At 43.0% G+C, this 27486-nt stretch overlaps 3 protein-coding genes across 5 annotated transcripts; 2 read left to right on the top strand and 1 right to left on the bottom strand.

Moving 5' to 3' along the window:
• Positions 1-40: 40 nt before the first annotated feature.
• Positions 41-7058, top strand: LOC146222270 (uncharacterized). 2 transcript variants are annotated; one of them, XM_084691588.1, is made up of 18 exons: positions 41-1258; positions 1384-1439; positions 1519-1608; positions 1694-1815; positions 1905-2048; positions 2120-2182; positions 2319-2489; positions 2609-2705; positions 2804-3021; positions 3107-3260; positions 3349-3554; positions 3644-3761; positions 5510-5715; positions 5803-5920; positions 6036-6196; positions 6364-6455; positions 6532-6647; positions 6735-7058. In XM_084691588.1, exons 1-18 carry the CDS (start codon positions 1236-1238, stop codon positions 6935-6937), a joined length of 2358 nt encoding a protein of 785 aa, XP_084547714.1. In that variant the 5' UTR covers positions 41-1235; the 3' UTR covers positions 6938-7058. The 2 variants fall into 2 exon arrangements, with proteins under 2 accessions (XP_084547714.1, XP_084547715.1); XM_084691589.1 differs by having other exon boundaries at positions 56-1258; positions 6747-7058.
• Positions 7059-7880: 822 nt separating this feature from the next.
• LOC146222269 (uncharacterized) lies at positions 7881-10566 on the top strand. 2 transcript variants are annotated; one of them, XM_084691591.1, is made up of 4 exons: positions 7881-8316; positions 8467-8587; positions 8662-8750; positions 9351-10566. In XM_084691591.1, the coding sequence occupies exons 1-4, from the start codon at positions 8290-8292 to the stop codon at positions 9924-9926; spliced, it is 813 nt and encodes a 270-aa protein (XP_084547717.1). In that variant the 5' UTR covers positions 7881-8289; the 3' UTR covers positions 9927-10566. The 2 variants fall into 2 exon arrangements, with proteins under 2 accessions (XP_084547717.1, XP_084547716.1); XM_084691590.1 differs by having other exon boundaries at positions 9348-10566.
• An 8-nt stretch (positions 10567-10574) lies between these two features.
• On the bottom strand, positions 10575-27277 carry arhgef15b (Rho guanine nucleotide exchange factor 15b). The gene is made up of 16 exons (XM_084691587.1): positions 26993-27277; positions 22707-23251; positions 19294-20247; positions 18813-18864; positions 18657-18712; positions 18040-18263; positions 17354-17514; positions 16860-17012; positions 16577-16706; positions 15781-15855; positions 15260-15352; positions 14958-15112; positions 14063-14230; positions 12591-12676; positions 12295-12399; positions 10575-11821 (listed from the first exon to the last, which is right to left on the bottom strand). Exons 2-16 carry the CDS (start codon positions 23146-23148, stop codon positions 11664-11666), a joined length of 3012 nt encoding a protein of 1003 aa, XP_084547713.1. The 5' UTR covers positions 23149-23251; positions 26993-27277; the 3' UTR covers positions 10575-11663.
• Between the last annotated feature and the right edge of the window lie 209 nt (positions 27278-27486).

The raw sequence follows: 27486 nt of genomic DNA, 5'->3' as shown, positions 1-27486 counted from the left end.
GATGCTGCAAAGTAGCGTCTTTCGAATATGAGACGAATGTCGAACGTCGAATATGAAACTAACTTCACCTCGCTAATCCTCGGTGTCAAAAAGGCTATATGGACTACTCTTCCACCTCATCTGTGTCAACGTCGATAACAGTCGGTGACGGCGGGTGGCTTCAACGTGATGTCCTCTTCATTGTCACAGATAGCTGCTGCTGCTATAGCGGCATGTTCAACGCTTTGGACGTTGTTGTTCTTGTCTGTATCCCCAAATGTAGCCGTAAAAAAGTGTGTCATCTTTCCACGTATTTCTTAAGAATATTAATACAATTTACCATTCTTTTGAAGCGTTCATGATGACAAGGGGCTTTTTTATTTTTGAGGTAGGTTGGGGGCCTCCCTTCTACGACCGCTGGTAGGTGGCCCCAAGCAGACGCCTACCTATGCCTCTATGTTAAGACCGCCACTGACTATACAGATAACCTATCTGTGCAGATGAACGTGCTACATTCGCTATTTTCCGAAAAGTGGTTTGTGATTATTAGTGTTCCCTGAGATCAATTTAATTGGCTATTCAATCTGTGTCCTATTTTCTACAAGAACAGTTTTACTCTAGGTGTTTCAATCATGAGAGACCAGTGAATGAGTGAAGTGATGTTTTTTACAGAGATTAAAGTAGGCTATTAACATCACCTGGCGCCCATTCATGGGCGTCACGAAGACAAATCTCCCACGGACTCCAATGTCCTGACATGTAATCTTCGCATAACTTCTTCACATTTGCCCATCCCATGGATTTAATATAATGCTGCACTTGGACACATTTGCAAGAAATATGTGATCTTGACCTCAAGCTGTATGCAATCTGAATATGAACTGGCCATATCCAGAGGTTTCAGAAATTACATTTACGTTATACTTATGAGTTTGGTGTCACATATTCTAGAAAATAACTGATCTGAACGTACGAAGTAGGTATTGAATCAGCAGTTAAATAATGATTAAAATGTCTACTTGATTGTTAACGCTACAATTTTCAATTAGCAATCAGCAATGACTGCACATCGTTAGAGCTGCACCCAAATGGTTGGTCAGCTGATGCAGCCTCACATTAAAGTCTCTGCAGCTCAGGGATTCACACTAGTTTCCAGGTTATTGCATGCCAGGGCTTCAGTTTCACTTGTTTTGTGCTAGCAGTTGTAGTTTAGTAATGGTTTCAGGCTAACTGTAGACTCTGCAACATCAGTGACAATGTCTCTCTGGGTTTGGCTGAAGTAAGTTGTTTTTGTTAATGAATGTTTGGTAATTGAGTTATTGGCTTGTGCTAATAGTATGTGGTTGCTTCGAAAAAGTACTTTTAAGGTTATGCAACTCAAAACATATTGCCATTTCATTACAGAATACTTGGTTTCTTGTCCGTTTCATTGTGTGGAAAAGCCCAAGACAATCAAAATGGTATTACAACCGGTCTAATTCTGCAATAGTCTTGACCACCTTTACCAAGCAGATTCTCATCAACTTTATGTCCGTTCAGTAATTTTTCAGATAGAGTGCCGGGAAAGATACTTTTTGATATCAACTGACCTTTCATTATCAAGGACTGAGCCTCGCTTTGAAGCTGTTGGTAAACTGACTTAAACTCTCTGGCAAGAACATCAGTCAATAGCAGTTGTTATGGGATGCTGTTAATTGTTTTGCTTCCTTTGTAGATGACAAGGGCGTGCACCCTATTACTAAGGAGTACGGGTTTACATGTGGTTACGTCTTCAGTACTATGGTTGAACATTTTGAATTTCGAGCCTCATACTTCTCTTGCCACACTGACAACCAGGTACACACACACACACACTCCAGGGCTAGCCATTTTGGGCTTGCACCAGATCTAATGATGTGTGGTCAATCCCTTGTCATCCCTTTTAGAAGGATGAGGCATTTACGTTTCATTTGAACCTGATCACAACCAATATGGATGGAGAAGAAATCTTCCATCCTGTGAATGAAACCTGCTATCCCTCAATTCCCTGGTCATCCAGAGAAGTCACTTGTGAAGAAGACTACGTGGAGGTGGGTGAAATGGCATTCATCGTCTGTGGAGGAAGTGGGTGGACTTGGAAATGATGCTTGTTTCTCTGTAGGTGATTCTGAGAAGAGATGTGTTTTGCCCATCGTACACAACTACAGACAACTGGGACAGAATGGTATTTATATTTAGCTAAGAATTGGACATCGTCTTGCAACACTGTTAATGACAGCTTTTTATCCAGTTAATTGCACTTCCTGCACCACCTAGCAGTTATCCATTCTAACGCCTAGATTGTCCGTCACCTCACTTAGGTTCAGGACTTGGCCACGTCAGGCTGGCAGGTCATATTCAATAGGGAGGGGGTGCAGCCAACTACCATGTCCATCTCCCTGGCCCGAAGTCTGGGCTACATGTTTGATGCTTTACCCGAGAGGCTGGTGTTCCGCTCACCCTTTGGACAGCCACATGCTTTCATGTCTCTGGTAAAACCCTAACTGTTAAATGCTACTGGACTATGTAACTTTAAGCCCTTTCTTTATTGTAGGCCCTTATATGGGAATAGTGTTTGGTATTGTGTTTATGTACATTGTAATATTTTCAGGTCAATGGTGTGTTTTTGGAGGTAATCCATCCAACATTATACTCCAGGCAGAAATGGCTGGTCGTGATGGTGGACTTAGTGGCTGCTTGTTCTACAGGTAAGTTATTTTTATGGTTACAATGTATGTGTTAAAAAGGCTATCTATTTACTTGGCGTGCACTGATACAAAGTAATGTATTGACCCCTGGTGTCTAGCTAGAGGGCATTATGAGGGCTCAAGGATGGTCTGGGAAACCCCCACTCTGCTGCCCCCTCTGGTTTCGGACCCTTCAAGGTTTGCAGTGCAATCCATCAGCATGGGGGTGAATGGCCAGCTCCAGTTTCACAATGCGTCTCAGGGGGATTACACCATGGAGATCAACGATGCTACTGTCCTGATAGGCATCCCCTTTCATTCTGCAGGATACAGGAAGGTAGGGAGCGTCTGCAATTTGTATTATGACTGTCTATTTGCTCTTTTCTTTGGAGTAAAACTGAAATGCATTTGTTTCTGTGCAGAGTTTTGTAATGGAAAACGCATATAATGAGTTATATGTGGTACATCTATACTACGAGCAAGTCTTTGTGACCGAGGAAAATGTTGAGACCAGACTCCGTCAGCATAGACCTATGGTCACACCTTTGCTGACTTGGCACCCCTTCACCATGAACCGTAAGCGGCTTTTGAGTAATTGAAGCATCCAAATCAATGATTCCTCCCCCACCCCCAAAGTCTTCACATGACTCCTGCCCTCTTTTAGAAACGGATGTTGAGGAGCGCGTGTTCAATGTTTACTTTGGAAACCTCCCCTCTGATGTGACTCTGGTTGCTGTAAACCTGAATGGGCAGGACTTCACTGTGCCCCTGACACAGGAGAGCAGCTTCTCCATCGTGAGAGGGTCATTGCCTAATGGCTCCCACGCCTATGTTCTCAGGGTGCCCTTTGAAAACTCTGTTTCGAAGCTGGTAAGAAATGGAGCAGTGTCTCAAAATGGGTTGACTTGTGATTTGGTGTGTGTGGTTTTTGGTGCGTGGTTTATGATTGTTCTCCACAGTACTTCGAAGAAGGGCTTCTTCAGTTTATGTTGGACATCAACTACACTTTGACCATAATGGATCAGGAGGAGCCATTCTACCACCTAGCATCAGTTGTGGCTGAGCTGACGGACGTGTGTAAGTTACCTTAAAGGGGTGATTGACTGCGTTTTGGGGGGTATTTCACACTGTTCCTTAAGGTCTCAGAATAGGTTATGTAACATTGGTTGGGCTGAAAATGGCCCGGGTGGTGTTCTATGCTTCCTGTGAACTTGTCCTGGGGAAAAACGCGCTTTTTATGGTATGCTCATGAATAGAGATGAGCTGCGCACTGATTAGTTGGTTTACAACGAGTGAAGCTGCGGTGCAAAGGCGAGACACGACCAACAGCACTCACTGAAACAACAAAGGTGGAGACTTGAAATAAGACGTACAAATACATCTTGTGTCTACACAACACTGTTTTCAACAGATTATCATTTGAAATAAGGTTAGTTGTTTCCACTTCTGTTGTCGAAGCAAACAGGATCGCCTTAGGTGGGTAACGTTAGCACTACAGCTTAGCAAATAAACTATCGTGACTCAATTCAGCAAGTTAGAGCTATCTTGCTGAAAAATAAATCTGGACAAACGTGCATCTTGAATTGTAGATTGACATGACAACACATGTTATTTATTTGAATGGAACATGAAATGACATTATTCCCAATAGACTAGGCTAAATCACACATTCTACCTATGCTCTTGCGTTAGCAAGCTAAACTAGTTTACATGGCTACAGTGTAGGTGTTTTCGCTATCTAACTGTGCTTGCATTCCTTGCAAATCGGCGTTCATAAGAAGTAGAAGCGCTTGAGTCTAGCAAACATTGACTTGACGGGCATGGCTGATGTTTGTCTGTACCATAGCGTAGAAGATCCCTGTGCAGTTCGACCCTTGACACATTTGCGCAAACCATTTCACCAAGGACGCTTTTGAAATCCTGGGAAAGTCTAAATTTGCTATGAAGCTGTTGCTGAAAAGACGTGCGTTCCAACCTTAAGTTCATCACAACCGCAAGCTGTAGTATGATTTTGTCGGTCAGTTATTAGCAATGCTAATGTATACTGTATCTAGCATCTGCCTTTCTCCAGTTCGTTCAAATGGATAATCTAGACAGGCATTAGCAAAACGTTTTCTGGCTTTTTTCGGAAGCTTCCATTCTAATGCCAACTATAGCTAGTCATTTAAGTAAAATATGTTGTATTTGGCATTCTACCTATACTATATACAGGAGACATTAGCATTGTTAATAGGCTAACTGTTAGCGATTTATTTTCAGCAACAGCTTAGCAAATCCTTCTTTAAATTGTCTCCAAGGTTTTCATTCAAAACTGTCTTTCACAGGGATCTTCTCATAGAAAAACATCAGCAATGCCAATCAAGTGTCTGGTTCCATGGGAAGATTATGAAGTGTCAGCATTCCCAGTACAGCCTGGAACACTGCATTTACGATGGTCTATTTTCAATATACTTTAAAAACGTTCAAACTTTCTCCTTTGTTGTTCGCGTGGAAGTACAGAGCAATGCGCTGCTAAACTAGTGTCTGAGATCCTGGGCCAGAACACCAGAGGGCTGGTCTGTATGTAAATGTTGGGGCGTGACAAAGGTGACTTTTTTCGAAACCGATTGTTTTACAGCTGCAGTTTCAAGTTGTGAGATTTTGAAAGGAAAGAGGTGTCAATGGACTTTGAGGTTCACTGTATGTCCATTTTACCCACCGAATTGTCGTTATTCAACTATGACAACGTAAAATCGGTTTCGCAATCAATGACCCCTTTAAAGGTTTTCAGTGCAAATGAATGATAATGATTGCTATAAACCTTACCAGATGCTCCTTTCTCCCAGTCCCTCCCCACATTGATGGTCTCTGTTCGGAGAGTGGCATCAGCTTCAAATGGAACCATGAACCTGTTGACTACCTGTGGGAGGTTGCCATTGGCCCATATCCTCTGACTCCCGAGCTGGCAGCCAAGAGAGGCTATGTTGTGACGAACAACAGCCAGAGTATCATTCTGGACGTGCCCCTCTTTACCTTTGGCTACAGCTATAAGGTTGGTTTGGTCCCTTAAGTTTACATTAATGACCTGAAGTGGGCTTTGTGAACCAGACATTTTAATCGGTTTTCTGTTTTTCAATAGAATATAACTTTGAGTCGGTTTGTTGGCTGGTTGGAAATCCAATCAAGGAATCTGAAGACTCCAGAGATTCAGCAGTCTGTGACAATGCAATGCCACTTTGATACCACAGAGCTCATTGGTGAGTTGGGCACTAGTGAATTTGCTGAAACCCTTTTTGGAAAAACTTTAAGTTTCTTCTGATTCCAGAGTGTAAATGGATGTTTGACATTTGCTCTAAACATCACTCCAACTAGTGTGTTCCACTTATGGGGTGATGACTGTGGTGACCGAAGTCTTAAATGGTGCAGACCCTTCCAAGACATCTCTTCTGCAGAAGACCTGCACGCCCAAAGAGATCAACAATTCCAGAGTCCTGTTTGAGTTTGGGTTGAACACCTGTGGAACACTGGTTAAGGTAATGGATAACTGTCTCTTTGGCTTCAGTCATTGCCTGAACAGTGTTTGTGTGGGCAAGGAGCCAGGGTTATCACTGTCAGCCCTTTGCCCTCTACTTTTATATCCAATTGTGGGGGGAAAAAAGGTAGAAGGGCGAACTTAACTCTTCTGTTGTACTTGCTTTAGGTCGACAATCAGAATGTGATTTATGAGAATGATATCCTCATAGAGCAAAGTTCTGGAACACCGGCATCAGAGATCAAAAAATCTACCCTCAGGTCTGAACACTTGCTTCTATAGCGTACAACCCTTTTAGCATATAATACTGCAATTACCTGTTTGCTTCCCATGCAGGGGAGTTGTCCGCTGTGTCTATCCCCTTGCTGGCCTCAGTCAGCTGTTTGCAGAATGGAGATTTGAGTCTGACGCCCCAGGTCAGGGAACAATAGATTACACCACGGACCCAAGGAGTACGTATCTGTAGCTCAATTGACCTTAATGTTATGTGCAGTTGGGACGTGATGTGGACTACACATGTAATGTACACTGACCTGTAGGTTTTTATCCAGTGACTCGTTACCCTACGATCAAGCCCATCGAACCATGTTCTCCATCCAGCACCACGACTACTCCACCCAGCATCAGGACATTTCCTCCCAGGCTTGGAGCAGGTATTGGAGCACTGCAGGCTGTCCATCAATCTGCTACATATGTACGTGTACTGAATTGGCATGGACAGGTTTTCACTGAGGCACTATAAGGAGAAAAAAAAAACTAATGGTTTGATAATATGCATTTGTTATTTAGGGGGGGAAAAAAAATACAAATTGGAAATTAACAAATTGTGACTTGTGAATTTCAAATAAATGTTTATTTTTAAATCTGTGCTGGTACTCTTTATTTGAGATGGGCTGTTTTACCAGGCATAACAGTTTTTTTACATAATGGAGATATAATTCAACCTAGCACTAGAATTCTCCTCTGAAATGGCTTGGGTAATTGAGTAATCTGTTACTCAACCCAATTTTGACCTGTGGGTAAAGCTTTCACCACTGTTAATCATGTCACATATTTCCCCTTGTCCTGTGCTTATGCTTACATCTAGGAAGGATAATGTTAAGACCATGACATATCCTGTACAATTACTACTTTTTCCATGTATACCAGTGGTGGACCAGCCAGGCTGCTCCCACATTTGTATCATAACTTTTCAAGATGCTGTAAGAATGCTTTTCTGAAATGATTGGGACTGAAAATTGTGCTTGTCACCAGGGTAATTTTGGTTGGGGAAGCACATGAAGTGACAGGATTCAACTCTGGTTAGTGATGGGGCGGCGTATAATTGAGAGCATCGTTTAATTGCAGAAACACAGTACATTAAACTAATTTAATGTATATTGGGGGCCCTCTCGCAGCTACGTGGGCCCTAAGCAGTTCGCTTATACCTTGGGCTGGCCCTGTGGGACAGTCATCGTCTGTCAGCCTTGTCTGCTTATAGTAATAATAATTAGTTTATACAACAATGCTAGGTGCAAGAGTGTGGCAAGATTCATTCACTTGTGGAGGTTGACTTATACAATAGGCATAAGTGTAACTGATGTAAACCTTAGTGATCTGCAGTGATCCCGATGCGTTAGTATTTCGTTGGACTAACGTTAGTGGTCACGGTTACAAGTCGAAAAGCGCTGGTTGGATGACAGTGAAAGTTGATATTTAATTGGGAACTTAAGTGCAGTATATTAAGAATGTGAGAACTGTCGAAATAAATAACTGCACAGCCAGTCTTCGTGAAAGTGTTGCAACCGGCGCAGACTGCGTCCATCTTTCACCTTTATAGCATTTGTGAGAGGTTGGTCCATAGGGTTGGTTAAACTATGGCTTCAATACAAGAACAGTGCTTATTGTCACAAATGACCTGCAGGTGGCGTCATGTCCCTTACTCCTCTTCTGCTTGAATGCATTTACCCACCACGCTTTAAGGACGTGATAAACTACGCAGTAAGACCTGCAGTACCAGAACAAATGTTTTACACGAATCATTGTGATAACATGCCACCTAAAACTATCGTTACTTGAACTGTTCACAGTTGAAAATAAGCAACAGATTCAACTATGAGCGACGACAGTGAAAGTTTAAATGTGAGTTTCTCCATTGAGATTAGCCTAGTTTAATACGTATAGGCTTACTACACTCATTTCATTTTAATGCATCTATTAATATCACGATTCTTTCAGCCAGAACTAACAATGCTAAACCCATAACAAGTGTGTCACTTGTGATTTTAACAGATCCCGAGGCAAACTGTCCTCCCACCATTCTCCAGCCGGACCCTCTACCATCCCTCCTTTATGTCCGTATACCTGGCAGCGGGCTCATATCGGTACCCATGGCGGTCTCCTAACCAGACAAGTGAGTCGAGTGAACATCAAGTGGCAACAAGCCATTTTGCTTAAATTTTCCGAGCAAATATGTTTTTGTTTCAGTTACAGCCATGACCCCTTCGGAATTCTTCTACACCGACCACAATATCTGCCCTGGGAGAAGACTCCCCAACATAATCAGTGAAATGCAGGCAAGTACTTAATTAGTAGGCCCTCCAGACACTTAAGTGTCATGTCTCGAGTTGTATGCAGAGTTTAGATAACATATAAAATAATAAATCACAAGTAACAACTTTGATTTTGTAATTTAATTGTGGGCCATGGGATTAAATTATTTTAAAAGAAGTCATTGTCTAATTCCTCTCTCTGAGTTGATCCAGATTACCACAGATTTGGTGACTTCAGTGGGTCAAGATTGGGGATGGCAGGGGGTCCCACACACTTCTTATGGCTTTGGGGAGCGAGTCAACAGAGACCCTTGTAGATGAGAGGGGATGTTGATGACTAGAGATTATGTAGGATCAGACAGACTGGGGTATTTAACAAAATTGTCCTCTAGTCAGACAGGCTAAGACTCAAGCAAAGGCCCAGGGGGTGGCACAAAATTGGGACTAGCATAGCAGGAAAAGTTCATTGTTTGCATGTGTCTATAGTTATGTAACTGGTAATACAGACTCCCATGTTGTCCCAGTTGTAGTACCTGATTTTTAAGAGCCAGTGCTGATATACAGATGTAAAGCATCTCAATTGCTCAACACCCTCTATTCCTTCCCCTATCTTCTTTGCAGCAGGTTTTCAAGTGCTTTCGCCTCAACACTCCCCCACCTGTCATGTCAGCCTGCCCTGCTCCTCCGGCCAGACCTGACCCCTTTAGGTCAGGGTCATACCCCACCAGGGACCTGGGTTGTTCAACCTGGAGAAGAGAACCTAATTACTGCCATCAAGCCAACAGACCAAGGCCCAGATCCAAGAGTCAGTCAGTCATCGAGCTAACCCTGGAAGAGGACCAAGCTATTACTAGCTTGCTAACACTTCATCACCAGCAGCACATTCACACAGATGGACTTCCTGTCCATGCTATTCAAAAGGACCTCCACGGAAATGGGGTTTCGTCGGTGACAAACATGACCTCAGACCCCCAAACACCCCTCAGCCATACACCGTTGGATCAGTCCGCTGTCACTGAGGGGATGAGGGCCTCTCACAGAGACAGACCGCTCCATTCGGTTGCCATTTTCAGGGGTGAGCGGCACCTAGAGAGGTTGGGGTCTTCGGTGGAGATGGAGGCAGCTGACGCCCTGCTTAGACTTGGTTTAGAACTGAGTCAGCCGGCTGAACAAGGAGGACTGGAACCAGAACCAGAATGATGGAAACCTCAATCGTCAAAATGGCTGCTTACCACCAAAGCCATGTTTGATTATTTTCTGGAAAGTTTGAAATTTGATGGGGAAAATATTTGATGCACACTGGGGTAGTTATGGATCAGGATATTGAGGGTGGGTCTGTGAGAGGTTTTGGTTTGGTAGTGTGACAAGGGACTGCTCTCACTTTCATTGTCATTGTTATAGTAACAGGAGAGAATGCTGGGTAGGTTTGGGGATTCAGTTGGCCTATTGACATTCAGTGTCTCGAGTCAAAGGACATAACTATCAATGCATTTTTTGCGCCTGAGGGAGATGGCTATCCAATAACTCTCATGTTGATATAGAACTATTCCCTTGACCCAGTTCCAGATTTACACCCTGATGTCTAGGTATATTTAAAAGCATGTAGCACATTCAGGGCCTTTATTGCAAATTTCTACTGTTAAATATTTACATAATGTGTGATGTTCCTCACACAACCTAGTTAACCACTGTACGGTCGCCAAGTTACTGTGATTTATCAGACACACACATTGAGTGGTTCTTTTTATTGTTGGTTCAGTTTGAGAACTCGATAAAAAATATTTTGCACAGTTCACCTTTTCTTGACCATGTCTGCTGTTTTGATTGAATTAATAAAAAGTAATGCTCTTTCTCCAATGGATTTTTTAAATTTATTAAGACCGTTTCTTAAAATAAGAAACCCCCAGATAAAACATATATACAACAGTGATACATTTACAGAAAATCCAGGAATAGAATCCAAGCCCTTACCCGTAAGCAAGAAACATACTGACTCTCAGTGCAACAACACTTAAATTCAATCTTGATAAGATAATCACTGAACATGTAAATATCTACAAAGCCACGGCATACAGGATAGTCTGTACTTTTACATACTTTTAAAACACATGGAGCATAGTTTCTCAGATTCTGTGTTAGTTTTTAACTAACCAAACCAGTCAATGTCTGTGGCATGTGCATTCTATGAAATTGAGAAGGCACTTTCTGAGAATGATTTGTCATTGTCCTCCATGAAGTTTGCTCAACAATGTCCTTGCACAGATCCTTAACCAGATGTTTCCAGTAACCTACGTGTTTGTCCTGGATTTTCAAGTTCACCTTGTTGGCCTGGAGGTCTTCCACTATGATAAGAATGAGTGTGTTCCACCAGTGCGAAAGAATATTATAGGTTGTCAGGACACATTTTTCATAACTGGAATATGCATCATACTTAGTAGGTGTTACATTGCACTAGCTCATACTGAGGTAACCATCTGCATGACTTAAAAATTCAAGAACATTTTACAAGCAGGCATGCATAACACCAGCAGAACAGGTACTCCCTCAATTACTGGTGCACACAAATCTGTGCTTGACTGTATAACACAAACAGAAATCAATGTCTAAGCCAAGTAGACTTCTAGTATCCAATGTTGTGTCATCCTTCTCCAATACAACTATTTCCTGATCCATAAAACAATTTTTTCTGTTATCAAATTCTAACTCTTAAAAATTTAAAAATAAACTAGAGCTCTTGAAATGAGATGTGAATATTTTTCATATTACAGTCAACATATGTTTGACTGAAATTTCTCTGGGTCTTCCAAAAGAACATAAATGGATTATTCACAATCTCAGTAATACATTTCAAGATGTCGTAATATTCCTTCTATGTTCTGGAATTTGGAGAAGAGTTTTCCATGTTTTAATATTGTTCTTGTGCTCCACTGTGGCAGCTCAGCGGTTCTTGTTAGTGACTGCGCTGGCAGCCTGTATGACCCGGTAACGTTCTCGAAGATTCCGGCGCTTCACATGCTCGTTGGTTATCTCCAGAACATTCCCTACGGGAAACCAGCCCTTCTGACCATCCGAAAGACGGATCCCTTCATACCACCCTAGGAAAATTTGGGGAATCCATGAGGGGAAAAAGGGTAGGAGGAGGTAAAGATGCGATGAGATAAGGAAGGAGGCAAAATAAATGAGGGGTATTGGAGGTTTCGATATCAATCAGGCAAAATAATCATTGCAAATCAACAAATTTCTATGGTATAGACAAAGGATTGAGGCCATATTTTGGAATAAGGACATACAAGAAGCCACAAATAGGGGAAAAATTTTTAAAAGATTAGCAAAGAGCATCCGTCCTACTGTCTATGTTAAAAGATTAGTAAAGAGCAACCATCCTACAGTCTTTAAATTATATCTTAAAATATTTCCAAGTATCAAAGGACGAGTTATAGGGGGAACAATGTAACATTTGACTGTACTTTTGGCTTCCTAGTCTAGTCATATGACAACATACTGATAGATAAGCAAGTCCCCAGGGGTAGAAATGTAACCAGGCCGCTGGCCTTGTCTAGTTGCTTACCCCCACTGATTTTGCGCACCACATTGATGATCTCTGTAGGCTCCAGTGTCAGCTCATCTGTCTGCTGAGCTATGTACTGTTCCACACACTGCACCTGAGGGCAGTCTGACACACACACACACACACACACACACACACACACACACACACACAGAGTAAATAAGAAACCACTAAATGTAAACCGTGCGGCAAAGTAACCCAAACTGTGTCCATTTAAGGCCATCTTGTTTGGAGGCTGTTACAAGGAACAAGCAAATAAGTGAAGTGTGTAGGAACTTGTTGCTGGTTCATCTCACCCCAGTCTTCATATATGACCTCCTCTTCGTCTCCATCTGGGTTCGAGGGGTTAGGGAACGCAGCGATCCATCTGTGCATGTCCGACCTGAGCCAGCGAGAGCAAGAGAAAGCGAGAGTGCGAGAGAGAGAAGTGAAGGAAGGAGGGATGAGAGGGAAAGAGATAATAAAGGAGGGAGACAGAGAAGGTGGGAAGGATGGAAAGAGAGGGTAAGAAAAATACAGCAAGGAGGAGGGAGAGACGGAGAGGGAGAAAGAGAGAGGGGAGGAAGAATGGGGGTGTGAGAAAGGGACTTGTGCCGATTCCGCAAAATGTTGATCATCTTGAAAAACGAGCACAGACATGTTCATATTTATCTGTGTCATGCAAGCACAGGACAAACCAGGGAAACCAGGGTGACATGGTGTCTTGCCTAGAAAACTGTAATAAAGAGGCGTATTTAGACAACTCTACTAGGGCACAGGCCCCTATATATTTTGGGCTTTCATTTGAGCACAAATACTGTTTTTTTGAGTGTCATGTAATATTGTTTGTACGTTTTAGTCAAAATAAAATGATCAGTAGGCCTATCATTTAGAAACTATCTTTAGTTTTGTCATGTTTTCTTAGCCTACCTCAATTCGGACTGTGCCGACTAGTCTGACAACTGGACTTCTGTGCGCGTGCTGCAGTGGCTATTTGGCAGGCTCAAAAGTGCGCGCTGACATGGAATTCTGCGTGCATTGGTTTGTGTTTTCGGTTAAACACTTTTACAAGCGTTGATTGGGATACTGCGTTTATTTTTTCCGGGATTATCAATCTCAATTAATGCACTGACTAATAAAGTAAATTGTTAAAACTAAACTTTAGATTTTACTGGGGCACAGCAGATTTATACTGGGGCACCGTCCCCCGTAAAAAGGGTATAACAACGCCCCTGCTGTAATAAAATTCCATATGAATTAATAATACGAAGATGACAAAGGATATACGATTTTAAGGTCATATAAGGTCAATCTCGATCCACTAATTGGGATAAACAGATAATAAATGTCATTTTTTATATCATTTTCATTGTGAAATATTTGAGTTTTTCTTTATTGTTTGTTTAATACTATGTTGCCAGAATGCCGAAGGGAAATTTCTATTTTATTAAAACGTTAATGTGCAATTACGTTTTCTTATCTTATCTTCTGACACAGCATTCACAAACGTGTGTGCATGACATTTGACAAGCGTCCCATTCCAGCTCCTGTAGGAGGGTGTCAGTTAAGTTTAAGAGCATTTTTCCCATACTTGGAAAGTCCAATCCTTTCCAGATGATTCCATGCCGATAGGGTATGTTTCGCACATATATTTAGAATCTCCCTTTGTGAGCGTGACACAAATCACACACTTAGGATGATAATTGTCTTCAATTCTTGCCAAATTCAAAGTCAATTATGTAAGGGAAAAAAAACACATGTGCACACACGCGTGCGCACACACACTCACTGTGAAGGGGCCTTGAGCAGCCTCTCCATCATGCGTCCCTGGTGGTTCTCCAGCAGGGTCAGGCAGAAGCAGTGCTCGTAGCCAGAGCTGGGGCTGGCGTCTTCTCCTAATGGCTGAACCTGCACCAGGGAGCGGTGGACGTGGTCCAGGACAACAAAACGTTCCGGGCTACAGAGATGGGGACAAGAAACCAGTCAGATAAGGGATTCCTCCAAGAAATAAACACAGGATGCCTAAGGACAACAAGATCCAAAAGGCTACAAATATGTAAATATACAACAAACAAAAAATCCTTTCTATAGTGGGAATGAGTAGCCTGGCTGCCAGCCCAACTTGGCCCCGCCCACAAAAAAACGTGGTCGGGAAGTTGGGTCTGGGGTCGCTAGTTTTGGGAAAAAGTATGTCCGAACAGAAGTTATTTGGACCAATCAAATTGTCAGGGCGGGCTTTATACGATGATGGACAGATGATCAACAGTAACGTAATCAACCACGTCACCAAAGTTTGAATTTGTTTTCAACAAACAACATATTACGTTGCTCTGATTGGTAGTAGGTCTATCCAATTTAGCGAAGAGGCATTTTCGCCTGGTTGGACTTTGGTTAGACTCTGTAACCGAGGCATGGCTGGCTTGCAAGTGTCTTTAATTACAAACATAGTCTGGATTATCCAGCCTTTCCCTATTAGTCCTGGCTAAAGTTTATTTATTCAAATGTTATTCAAGTTTGGTGTGAGGGGTAATGTGTCTAAATCATCGCATCACATTCCTGCTCAGTCAATCCTACTTAAGCAGCACTTGTGGAAAGATATGTTTTCAGCTCTGGTGCTCAAAAAAAAAGACAAAGAAAAGGTGAGCATTAAAAACCAAATGGTAATAGCAAAAAATTAAACTCACCCCTTTTTGCTGGCTATGATTAGCAGGTCGTTGAAGAGGAAGAGGTGGACTGTGGTGAACTTGCCCCGCATGTTGAAGAGCGTGGCTCCTTTGACCATCTCCTGGAGTTCACCTTTCTTCTCCAGGAAGCGTGTTTGGGAGATGATAGGGATGGCCTGCAGAGGGAGAGAGTGAGCAAGACGGAGACATGAATAAATAGAGAGAGAGAGAGAGAGTCCAGTGCCTTCGAACCATTGAGCACATAACAATTAATAGAATCCTTGAGCGGGGTTTACCAAAACAGCAAACTTGTCTATATGTACCTTGAGCTTGTCAAACTCTAGCATCTTGGAGAGGTGAATCAGCTCCTCCACCTGTTTCATCTTCCCCACCTCAGTGTTGCACACCTCTATGATCTGGTGTGTGTGTGTGTGTGTGTGTGTGTGTGTGTGAGAATATCCCAGATAGAGAAAAACAGAGAGAACGGATAAGAAAACAACAAAATGACTCCAAAACACTGTTTCTTTACACAACCCAAACTTTCACATGGGCCTTCGATGTCGCATTAAACTCTTTAAGAGTATTTGGCCATTTTCATTTAGTATGCCACTCCCTTTTGAGACAACATTTACATAACACAACCTTAGTCACTTCAGTTCTTCAGCACATATTTCCAGTGCCCTAAATAACATAATGACCTATAACACAAAAGGATATCCTTCAACTGGGATAAGAGACGCATGGGATGATGTCACAACGTGTGTAAGGCGTGTGTGTTGGTTGTGTGTGCGCGAGGCTTTAGAATGGAATGGTCTGGAATGCAGTTGGCTGGCAAGGGTGTTACCTTCGATACAGACTCCAAGGCCTTGGAGGCGGTCTGTTCCTCGCCAGTTCCCTCCTTTGTTCTTTTGAGGATGTTCTGATAAACACGAGGAGAGGTTAAAACACAAACCCACGTGCCTGGACTGGGGCCAGTTCACGAAATACAGAAGAAGTCGTGTCTGTCAAGTCCGTGTTCCAGGTCACATACTCCAAATTTCCGGTCCACGTCTTCCAGTTCACCTCCCAACCAGACACACCTGTTACCTATCTGTCATTACCTGCACAGTTTATCTACCCTGGCTTCCCATAGACAGTTCAATGTTGCTAACCTGACGGTCGTTGGACTTTGCCTTATCTAGTCCATGTTTCATTCAAGATTATTGATACGACTCTGTCTCTGCTTACTACAGATGTCATCGACCACCTCGTACTAATACCATTACCTACAGCTCACTCCCTCCTGTCTGGCATCCACAGACCTCACCTTCATCATTACCCCTCTATGTCTGCAATAAACCTGGTTCATATCATGTCAGCATTCTGAGTCTTGCATTTGGGTTCACCTGAAGCCGGAATCATAACACAACTTAAACTTTGTTGGTTTCAGACTCGTTTTCAATGAGAAATAAACTACTTATATCTACATGTACATTACTTTTTATCCAAATAGTGTATGTTTACAAGTACAGCATAATATCTAGAAGCAGAAGTGCACACTGTACTTTTAACAGTCTGTATTTGAATCTCTGGTCAGACAATCGCTAGTCTGTCCTATCTCGACAATAAGCAGAAACTACAGTTCCCACAATGCCCCTCACCTCGATGAGCATCTTAATGCGTGTGATTCGCTGAAATGGCAGGAGGAGGAAGGACATGAAGGGCAGTCGTTGGCACAGAGGAGACTCCTGTAGATGGGTGATGACCGTGGCAAAGTTCACATTGTTTTTTCTGTGGACGAGCACACACACCCGCGCGCGAGCGAGCACACACACACACCACCATCAAAGATCAAGGACACAATGTTTAAGGGTGCAAATCAGGCGGAGACAATGAATCTTAGCATGTGTATATGTGGTAGTGTGTGTGTTAGTGTGTGCATACATGAGGGAAGTGTAAGTCTTCTCCTGGTAAATCTGGTTGCGGACATAGTCGATGTAAGCTGGGAAGTTGTGCTGGGCGTGATAATGGATGATGTCGCAGATGTCCGAAAACACCAGACTCTCGTCCATGCGATCCTCCAGGTCCTTCAGAAACCTTGGGGGCGGGGGGGTCAAAGGTCAACCTCATGAGGATTGTCATGAGAAGAGAGTTTGATGAAGTAGCACAGCCGTTGTGACATTTGATGAAATCAGGTTAGACAAACAGGGTTTTCAAGGCATAGATGTTGATGGATTGATTGACTTCATTCATCCCACACTGGGGAAATGTCACCGTTTCACTGTTGTGTAGGGATAACATCTATAATCCTGTCTCTCTTCTCTCACTTTCTTCAATATCCTTTGTCTATTCCTTACATTGGACAACAATAAACCATCCGAATGTGATTCGTGTTTCACACGAGTTTCAATGACATAAAAATGTTTCTGTCCTCTCACCTCTCGCTGACCTCCCTCACTCGCAGGATGTTGGAGAACAGCGTCTTCTTGTCGCGGATGATCATGCTCTCATCCAGGTCACGGTTTTCCAGGAAGTGTTCGGTGAGAACCCGAAGTGACCTCAGGTAAGAAGCCTCTGAGGTCAACACCTCAAACATACTCTGGTGAGAGAGAGAGGTGTGAGTGCGAGAGAAATAGAGAGAGAATGGTTGCCGAACATGTCATTCACTTATAAACTTCTTGTAGCTAACTGAAATAGCAACAGACTACACTGCAAAAACTATTTCTAATCTAAGTGTGATGATCTTGTTTTTTGATTGATTTTAAATCTAGTTTTTACTTGTTTCTAGTATAACTGGTTTATTGATGTTGACTTAATTTCAGTAAATGACACATTATTTAAAAAAATATTATCAAGTGAAAATGTCTTACGTGACTGACAGCTAATGTACTTGTTTTAAGCATAAGCAAGTGCATAACAATTCTGTACCTTAATTTCATCCTTAATTTTTCTTTGCAGTGTAAGGCCTCTCTCTAAGCCTTACGACTACACGTCATCCCCTTCCTCCTCCTCTACAAGCCCCTGTTTGGTGTACTGTCTGTCTGTGTGCTGTACGTTTTTCATTGGGTCGCCAGATGGCTGAAGAAAAATGTTACGTAAATTCAACGAACAATAAAGTTCTCACCTCCTGGTATTTGCACTGCTCGGGGCTGAGTGTCTCCAGCACGTTGCTGTCTCGTACGGCCGGCAGGTCCTGCCATAGGGTGCTCTGACCCGGGCCTGGTCCTGAACGCCGGGTGCTCCAGTCCGTCGGGTAGTCGGCGCTGGTCTTGCTGATGTTGCGGCACACGGTTTGGCGGCGGATCTCCTTGGTAATGACTGTGGCACGGTATGTCTGGTAAAGAGGCTCTGGCGGGGGAGGGGGGTTCAAGTTCAACGGTCATTTCATCTGTATAACATCACGCGTACGCAGTAGATGGAGGTGGACTTTAATTAAAAAAAACAGATTTTTTCATCTGAACATACAGAACATATGAAGACTCGTAAAACCCACAGGTGTGTTCCAAGATCTGAAACCTGTGACAGTTGTGCCAATTCAAGGACACACCCTGTAACCTACTTTGGAACAAATCGCAGCATAATGGTCGGTACTTTGTGGGTGGCAATGACACTGCGTGCAAAATGTTGCTTTTCCTCTTCTTGTATTACATTGGCTATTTAGCTTATGTATCAAGAAAACCAGTTTCTACAGTGACTCTTTTTTGTTTGGTTTTGGTCGTCAGTCATATCAGGTGACCTTACCGTCCTGTAGGCTGGATTCCCAGTCAATGGAGGATCCTCTTCTTAGTGTGGAGTGTCTGGTAGATGAAGGACAAGGCAAGAGTCAAATCTGACACAGGAGTGACCAATCAGTGAGTGTGTGTGTGTGGGTGTAAAAGTGGTTTTGTGAAAGCTTACTTTTCAGTCGCCTCCTCTTTCTCTCCTTCGTTCCCACCGTTCTCCTCGTGTTCTAGAGACAGACACAGAACCGTACTGTAAAGAACTCTTTCCTAAATCTGTTACATACGGTCCATCTTTTTCCATCTGTTACGAAAAGTCACATCCCTCTGCTGAGACAATTCTAAACGAGGACAGAATGAAATAACCGCCCCAATAGCCCATGAGGACTGCTGCTGCTGCTGATTTGAATTGCTCTTCACTGTCTGTTTTAGACTGTGTACTGTCTGTCTATACTGTGTGCTGGACATTTCAGTGTTGCCAGAATGCTGAACACAAATTTCCACGTAATGAACAATAAAGCTTCCCTACCGTATCTTTTGTATTCAAAATGCTTCTATACAGGTGGATCTACTGTAAAGGCAACCCATTGAAATGTCCTACTCTAGTTCATGTTGATTCAGAGGTATTTAAATCCCAGATCTGACTGTCCCCCACCCACCTTTAGCTTGTGTGAGGGACAGAACGGAAACATTGCTCAGCCTCCGAGGGTCTCTGCCGGTCTTGGGGGGTTGAGGGGGGGGTCGGACGGGTAGGATTGGGCTGTTGGGGGCAGGGATGGATGCCCGTTGGGGGGTCACCTGACTGGCACAGAGGTTAGGGGACGTAGAGGGGCGTAGGGAGCGCCACTCCTCGGCCGTGGGCTGGGGCAAGGCTACCCCCCCCCTCTGTGCCGGGGTGAGGTTGCGGGCACTTTTCTCCACAGGCATCCGTGGGGGGATGGCAGGCGGGTTGTCGTCCGTGCTTAAGGCCAAGTCCTGGTCGGAAGTGGAGTCCGAGTTTTCGCTGAGCAGTTTGGATCGCCTGGCGGGTTTCCGAACCCTAATAAGAGGGATATCCATTTCTTGACAGAGGTCAGTTCTGGGTTTGGGCTCCACGACGACTAGAATGTCTTCGTAGATATCTTCTTCCTCTTCCTGACAGCGTTTGGATGAGTATATCCGTTTGGGGGGGATGGGGGGAGACCCTGGGCATGTGGGAGCGAAGGAAGTCAAGACCACCTGGGGTCCAGGGTCGGACTGTCTCCTGCTCCCATCAGCCATGAGAACATCCAGAACATGATAGAACTTGGCCTTGTTCAGCTTGCCTCCGCTTTCCTCAGTCTCATCCCCTCCGGAGGACACGTTCCCCTCCTCCTCCTCCTCCTCCTCCTCTTCCCCTGCCTCGCTTTCCCCCTCCGCTCCTCTCTCCTCCTCCTCGCTCTCATCCCTCTCTTGTTCCTCTTCATCCTCCTCCTCTATGGGCACCCACACCAGTTTCATGCCGGGTCGCTGTAGGTGGCACATACAGCTGCAGTCCCTGTCACAGCAGGGGCTCGGGGGCGTGTCAGAGGCATGCTCCGCCTCTGCCTCCACTCCTCCAACCAGCTGTAGGTCCACCTCCTTCCCATCAGGCTCTGGGGGAGAGGGAGAGCACAGGAGTTAGACCACAGGGCTTCTGCAACAACCATAATACCGATCAATGTGCATAATACTAAAGAAAAACACAAATTTTCAAAAGACAATTCCTCGTCTTTAACAAATGCAGATCACAATAGCTGGCCGCTACACAAACTTCACTCAACGGGCCACACGTACAGCACACATATGAAGACCCACTATTCTCTCATCTTTTCTGCTCTGTGAACTGGGAATCCATCCCGGAGCAGCCTTTGAACTCTCAATCTGGTGGTTTGAGAGGCTTGTTTCCCGTCAAGTCTGTTCACTCTGTGTTAGTTATCTAATGTGTACCCTGAGATAAGACGTCTCACTTTCACTGACAGCTGTTTCCATCCCTTCTCATTCTTTTTATTTGGTGTGTCCATCTCTGTTAGGTAAACATTAGCGGGTTCCATAGCTGAACATGTGATGGACTGGATTGTCTAGTCAGCATGAAATCCTAGGCTAACAGCTTGTGCAGGGCACCTGATAAAGCATTTTATATTAGTGCACTTTTACTACATCAAATATGTATGATGATTTGAGTTCATGTGATGTAAAATACTGAAATTGGGATAAAAGGTGCTATGACTTGTTTATGTGCTGAGTGAGATGTTTATGTGACTATAGAGAGACTGACAAACGTAAAACAACAGAGAAAACAGACAGAGAGAGTATGAGAGAGGCAGGTATCTACAGGAGCCAACATTGAAACATTGTCTCAACGGGGAAAATTACATGACAATCGATTTCCTGTTAGTACAAAATTCGGAACAGCCCGAGAATATTTGTATTTACCTTGAGTTAATCTGATAGTACCAACGGAATGCAATTTCTACATTGCGATGAATAAGCAGATAAAGTTCATTTCAGCAAAGTGTACTTAGCAATAGACTACACAAAGTAGGAAAAAAATACGTAATTAGAGAGCTCAAGTGCTTGCTACTATTTGTGTATGGTTGAGCTAATTGTACTTAATGTGAAAAACCTCAAGACATGAAAATGTACACACAATCCACCTTGTCACCTATCATTTACACCTGCTTTCTTATTCCTTCATGTTCCCCCTCCCTTTCCTGTCACACAAACGCTAATATGCATTGGAATTGGTTCGACTCTCTCTAAACTCTCTCTCTTTTTTATCACTTGTATTATTGTTTTTGTTGATTTTATGTAAAGCACCTTGAGCTGTATGAAATGTGCTATATAAATAAAGTCTTACTTACTTACTAAACACACACTCACAATTTGGTGTGTTTCCTTATGCCAAAGCATTCAAGCTCACAGAACCTGTTTCGGTTTGTAAGGGTCGGTCACATGACCTCACCCCTTATCTCCCTCTGGGTGAGCTGGATATATGACTCACTCTCTGCTCCTCAGGGGAAATACCGTCAAGACATTCAGCTCTCAACCTGTTCATACTCGCACATGATTCGCCCATTTGTGTCATTTGTTTGTCTTTATTTACCATTTTGCCCCCTGGCTAAACAAACAGATCAGCATAAAAGTAGATGCATTTGCATAGATGTGTCAAAGTTCACTCACAGAGTGAGTGTCAGAGGCCTGTTCCATAAAGCGAGTTTACCGAATGAGCCAGACTTCTGTCTGTTAATCGGACTCATTTCTAGTTCATTCGGTTCCATAAAGCGAGCTCAACGTAGTTCGAACTCGGTTACTATGGCAACTTAGGCTGCGAAACTAGTCAGGTCAGGGTCAGACTAACTGTCAGGCTTAGCGTGACTTGGTGCTTAACTAGACGTTCCATGAACACTGACCCTAACGGGAAAACGATGATTTACCACTTATATTCTCATTTTCTTATTCTCATCAGTTCAATATGTTCAACATTGATAGAAAATAAACTTAAATAGCATATAGCTACATTTAGCCTAATGCATTAAACAATGATGAACAATGCTTTGATAGGCTTCACACTATAGCCGTTAAATGTATGGATGTTAGTTTGTGATTTCAAATGTTTAGGCATCAGGCATAGGCCTATATCTCAATCAAAATTATCCGAGTATCTTCTGGAAGAAGTCACGTGGCCGTGTGCATTGCATTTGCCGTGGTGGATGTATGATCCATGTTTTACCTCTCGGGCTGTTTAAGAATTGGGTGCACGCGCAATTAGCTTGACTACTTAAATCTGACTTGAATTAGTAGGACTGCGTGAGCTGAAATTGGCCTTTATGGAACCGCTTTAGCCCCGCTTGACTAATTAAACTTATTCAAGTCTGGTTTAGGACTTTAGGTCTAGCTTTTTTGAGCGGCCTTTATGGAACAGGCCCCAGGTTTTCTGAACCTGTGTTACAAGCCTGCTTATTTGTTTTCTGTACTGGTGTGAACTGAGAAGGTAGTATATGACCGGGAGCTGTGACAAAAATGTACCTTTAGCAGTAATTTATAATAATTAGCAGCAATTAGCAGTGCTTACCTGATCGTCCTCCTTCCACATTGGCAATAATCCCACTGCCCTCGCCTTCTTTCAGTGCCTCCTTCTTAGCCTGGTTGCTCTGCTGCCGCAGAATAAGACTCCGCTTCAGTGGAAGTGGTGGGGCCTTGTCCCCCCTTTTTTGAGACTGGAGAGTGGTACGGACCGGTTTGGGTTTGACGGTGGGGGCCCTCTTGGGACTTTTCTTAGGGCTAAGTTTGGAGGCACCGTTGGTGGGTGGCTCCACTGCTGCTGGTGTAGCATCCGGATGGCTAAATCTGTCAATGATGCACTTAACTTTTCCTCCAGAAGTCTGGAGTGTACTGTCCTTCTGTCCTGGAGGGGAGTCCATTGAGGGTTTCTGAGAGATAGGTGGTCTGTGTTTGGTTTCTGTTTGGGGGGTTACAATGGACACCGGACCTATGGAAGGTTCCGGACTAGACATGTTTGGGAGTGGCTTTTATTCCAGAGGATGTTCCAATTAGGGCTCTGGCCAATCAGAGGTCAGGCTTCATTATAAAAGGTCATTGTGGCGGTATCATTGTTGCCTGAAGAGGAAGAGAAGAGCAGAGAACTAAACACCATGACATTTCAAAGAGGAAGGCCAATGTCATCACAACACACTGCCCAACACAAAAGGCACACATATTGTTTTAGATATCTTAAGGACCACTCATTAAATGTGACAATTGTTCCTTATGACTGTTATAAACTGTACCCTTGCACCGCACAACCGAGAAAAAAAAAATATTATCAAATTATGACACATTCCCAAGTAGTCTTTGAACTCTGGTATTACGACAATACAAATCCCTTTGAGCTGGAAATTGAGGAAAAACCTGGAGCGAGAGACTTGGAACTTTGGACTGGAAGGACGAGGGTTCCTGAAAATAGACACTCCTTGACTCAATTACAACAAGCAGGAAGACTTCTGAGAAAAAGCGGTTGATACTGTTTTACAGTCAGGTCTCATTGAGGCAACACAATAATAAACAATACATTCACCTTTTGACTTAAGTCTTCTGGTGCCCTTGGGCTTGACTCATCAATGCGCAGTGATTCCATAGTTTTATCAATAAATAGGAACATCTGCAAATAGGAACTGTATTTCCTACAACAATGAGGAACTTGTTTTGTACCTCAAGTGTACCTGATGTATGAAACCCAAACCTTTGCATATAGAGTCTGACACATTTTACCTTCTTTGAAAGCAACACAAACAATTTGGAGCGTTAGACAACTTTAACAGCCGTTTCTCCATGGCTGTTGTTATGAAGGGTTCTGTACGCGTGCATTTCTATATCGGCAACATTTCACATTCACATCCTTGTGCAATTTCAAGAAACAACAGACTCCAAAGAGGGCCAAATGACACGTCATTTATGCATGCCGAAAAACAAAAACACTGCAGGAACTTGAGCTGCACGTCATGCCATCAGCTGACAACCTCAGACCCACACAACCAACTGCAGGAATGTTAATTCAAGCTCATAAGCCCTTCCCTGTAGAGTAACATGCCCTGCATGCATTAATGGACACTGACATACATGCCCCCACAACATGATGTTGTTATGTGTCTGTGTATCGCTGCAGCCACCCCTACCTCCGTACTGTTTATACATGTAAATATCAGGGGATTTACATCATTTATACACCCTGTCCGATTATTGTATGTAATATAATGTACTTAAATGATGCTTTTTTTTGAAGCGACGTACAGTAGAGAGGGGAAATTGAACCTGTGATCTCTTGAGCTGCAGTCCAATGCTCTACTATTGAGCTATACCCCCAACCCATGTACATGCACTATACTAGCTGCTCCAATGAAGGAAGTTCCTCCCTCGGAACCAATGTGCCACAGTTAAAACTATTTCCATGGTTATAAATTGTTCGACCAAAACGTGCGTATCTTGATTGAAGGAGCCAACCAGAATCCTTAACACTACACCATGGAATCGTGCTATCCTTTTTCAGACATAATTGTAGGTCTACTCTGATTGCAAACCATGCTGCTTCATATATTTCACAACCACTTTAAATCTCCTTAGTGCTTCACTCTGTGTTGCACCACCTGTGTCCTAGTCGACACACACACCCACCACTGTAATGCTGGTTAATGGACAACAGCAACCAGAAAGAAAACAGCATGAGAGGAAGGAACCAAGGTAAGAAGAGAAGGCAGACTTTCAAAAGAAAAACAATTTAGTGAAAAGATGGTATCACAGCAGTGCTTTCCTCAACAAAAACACGTCCTGGAAAATACCCCTGTTTATCCTATATCTGTTTCAATCCAGGTAACATTGGGTTATCACAACTGTTCATACTAGCGTGACTTGAATGCTTGTCATGGGTGGTTGCATACATTTCATTCTGCACGACTAACAAAGCTTCACATTTGGTCATGCTGAACGTCTATAGCCCCCCCCTCCCCACCCTCTGTTCATTCTTGTCATTCAAAAGAAGCAGCTGATGAAAGCCCAACCTTCACATTGGCTCCTCTCTGTATCATGTCATGGTACAGAATCGAGGGGTTTTTGCTCTCATTTATCTGTCTCTGACAAGAATGTCTTCATTTGGCCGACATTATTATCCAAAGAAAAGTACAGGGGGATTCAAAGCTTAACCTCTGAGTCTGTGTTCAACAGTGTACACTTCTCATGACAAAGCTGTAGCTTAGACCAATCCAAGCAGTGTGGGTGAATGAGTAATGTGGTAAAACAGGGTGTAGAAGGTCTTCAAGAGAGAGTATTGCATCTCTCTGAGCAATTTGCTCAGGGAATTCATTTTGAGCTGCATACATTTCAATGAGCTTTGCACTGGAATGAACAAGATTTGTAGACTCAACAGAAATGCTATATAAATCTTCTCTCAGGAGTGGTTAACTTATTTAATTTTCATATTCACATTTTATACTCAGTTTATACACTCCAATTTCTTAATAAAAGTGACATTGTTGAATAATAATAAAGCTGAATAAATGTAAATGTAATAAAGGCTTGCAAAAGGCTTTGAAAAGAGTTTGTCTTAAAAGAGGATTGTAATGATAAGGGTAGTATACTGAAACTCTTTGACATGGCAAGATCACAGCATTCCTTGAATTGTTCAATTTGACACCTAAGTGGTTCAACACTGGTTCAGTCAACACTTCCAGTATCCTTCTGTTCTACACCCCCTTAACTGACAGGAATCCTATTATCTTTATTGAATGTATCTTCCTGTATTTTCACAACAACTGTAACATTTTTTGGCCTAAATCTGGTCAGCACTTGTGGTGGTTGTAAATATTAGAGTAGAGTACTTTTTATTGAGTACTTTGTTCTTGGTGTTATGTTCAACACTTTAGATGTTCTGCATGATGGAACCATAGGAGTCTCACTTAATCTTCCTCTGAATGAAACCGTTTGGGAAAATGCTGTGTTTGGACAGTATGTGTGTGTTTATCTGAAGAGAAAGCTCTCTCTTAAGATCCAAGACCCTCAGTAGGGCTGGACCCTTTTGTCGGGCTTTACTTTCTTGACCTGTTTCGGTCAATGGCAGCATTTGAGTATTAGACAGACAGACTAATACAGTAGGTCACTGGGGCAGTCTTTCAGTTTATCCAAACATACAGCCAAGCCATTGTATCTCTCCATTAATGGCAGGTATACAGTCTAGTGGTTACACATTATACGTTTACATCCATTGTGTGATCCACTAAGTAAAACGGTCTAGCTGGCAATCCTGAGTGCTTAAGTGGACCTCCAACCTACATTAACAAAATGCTTTATAGGGGTATGCACAGTATAAGGCCATCTGGTCTACAGTCTTACAGTAATGGGTCAGTGTATTTAATGGGGTAAGGTATTAGGGGGAGAAATCCAGAACACTGGATACAGTGTCTGTGACCAGAATGGTTGACTAAGGCTATTAGACAGAATCACAGACCCTGGGAGTACATGGTCCACCACGGTGGCTGGAACAATGACACACAAACAAACGAGAAAGACAAATAAACCCTGTAAAGTATCAACAGCAATAATGTTGCCTACTGCAATTCCCAAGCTTAATCAATTGAGGACTATTGACAGCTAGAAAACACTCTACACAGTGGAATTCTACTATTTTGTTCCAATTGTAGATTACTAAAATCAAGGATTCATGTGCCCGACTGGCACATTGCATGTAGCCTTCATTTAGGCATGGATATGCACGTTAACAATTGAAAATCCACAACGCCACAGAAAATACATTTTAGCGACCAACTCACCGTACCAGCTGTCACAGAGGAAAATCAAGTACATGAAACTTACCACAATTGATCAAAAGCAAACTTTTAAGTGAGCATTTGATATGTTGTGAAAAATGTTTCGCCTTTTCTTTTTAACAGGTCGTCTCCAGGTCGAAATAGTCAACTTCGCCAAATTTGAGAGAGGTTTCTCAAAAATATACAGAAGTCAATGTAAACACAATCGTACATCACCAAAGAACGTGCCGGGTTGTGGCGAATATTCCCTTTTGTTTCGTGGCTGTTTGCTTTTTTGTTAAATCCAGGAGCATTATCATCCGTTGTTGCCGGTTCTTTGTTACGAGCTTGTGTGGGATGCGAGGAAGGATAGTAGCCTACAACCCCACACCCACCCCCACCCCCACGGCCCCTCCTCGGGATTTCTCCACCCCTCTCTAGTATCACTCCCTTCTCTTTCTACCTTTCGATCGGTCCCTTCTCTTCTCATTCCTCTTCGCCACCAATGCCTTCTCTTCATTTCAGTTGACATAATTTATCTCAATGAGATTAATAGTCCAT

This window comes from Hypomesus nipponensis, chromosome 25 (assembly GCF_054491055.1).
Source record: "Hypomesus nipponensis isolate SF chromosome 25, ASM5449105v1, whole genome shotgun sequence".
Classification (NCBI taxonomy): Eukaryota; Metazoa; Chordata; class Actinopteri; order Osmeriformes; family Osmeridae; genus Hypomesus; species Hypomesus nipponensis.
The sequence above is the reverse complement of the archived record's forward strand: the minus strand, read 5'-3'. Positions and strand labels throughout refer to the sequence as shown.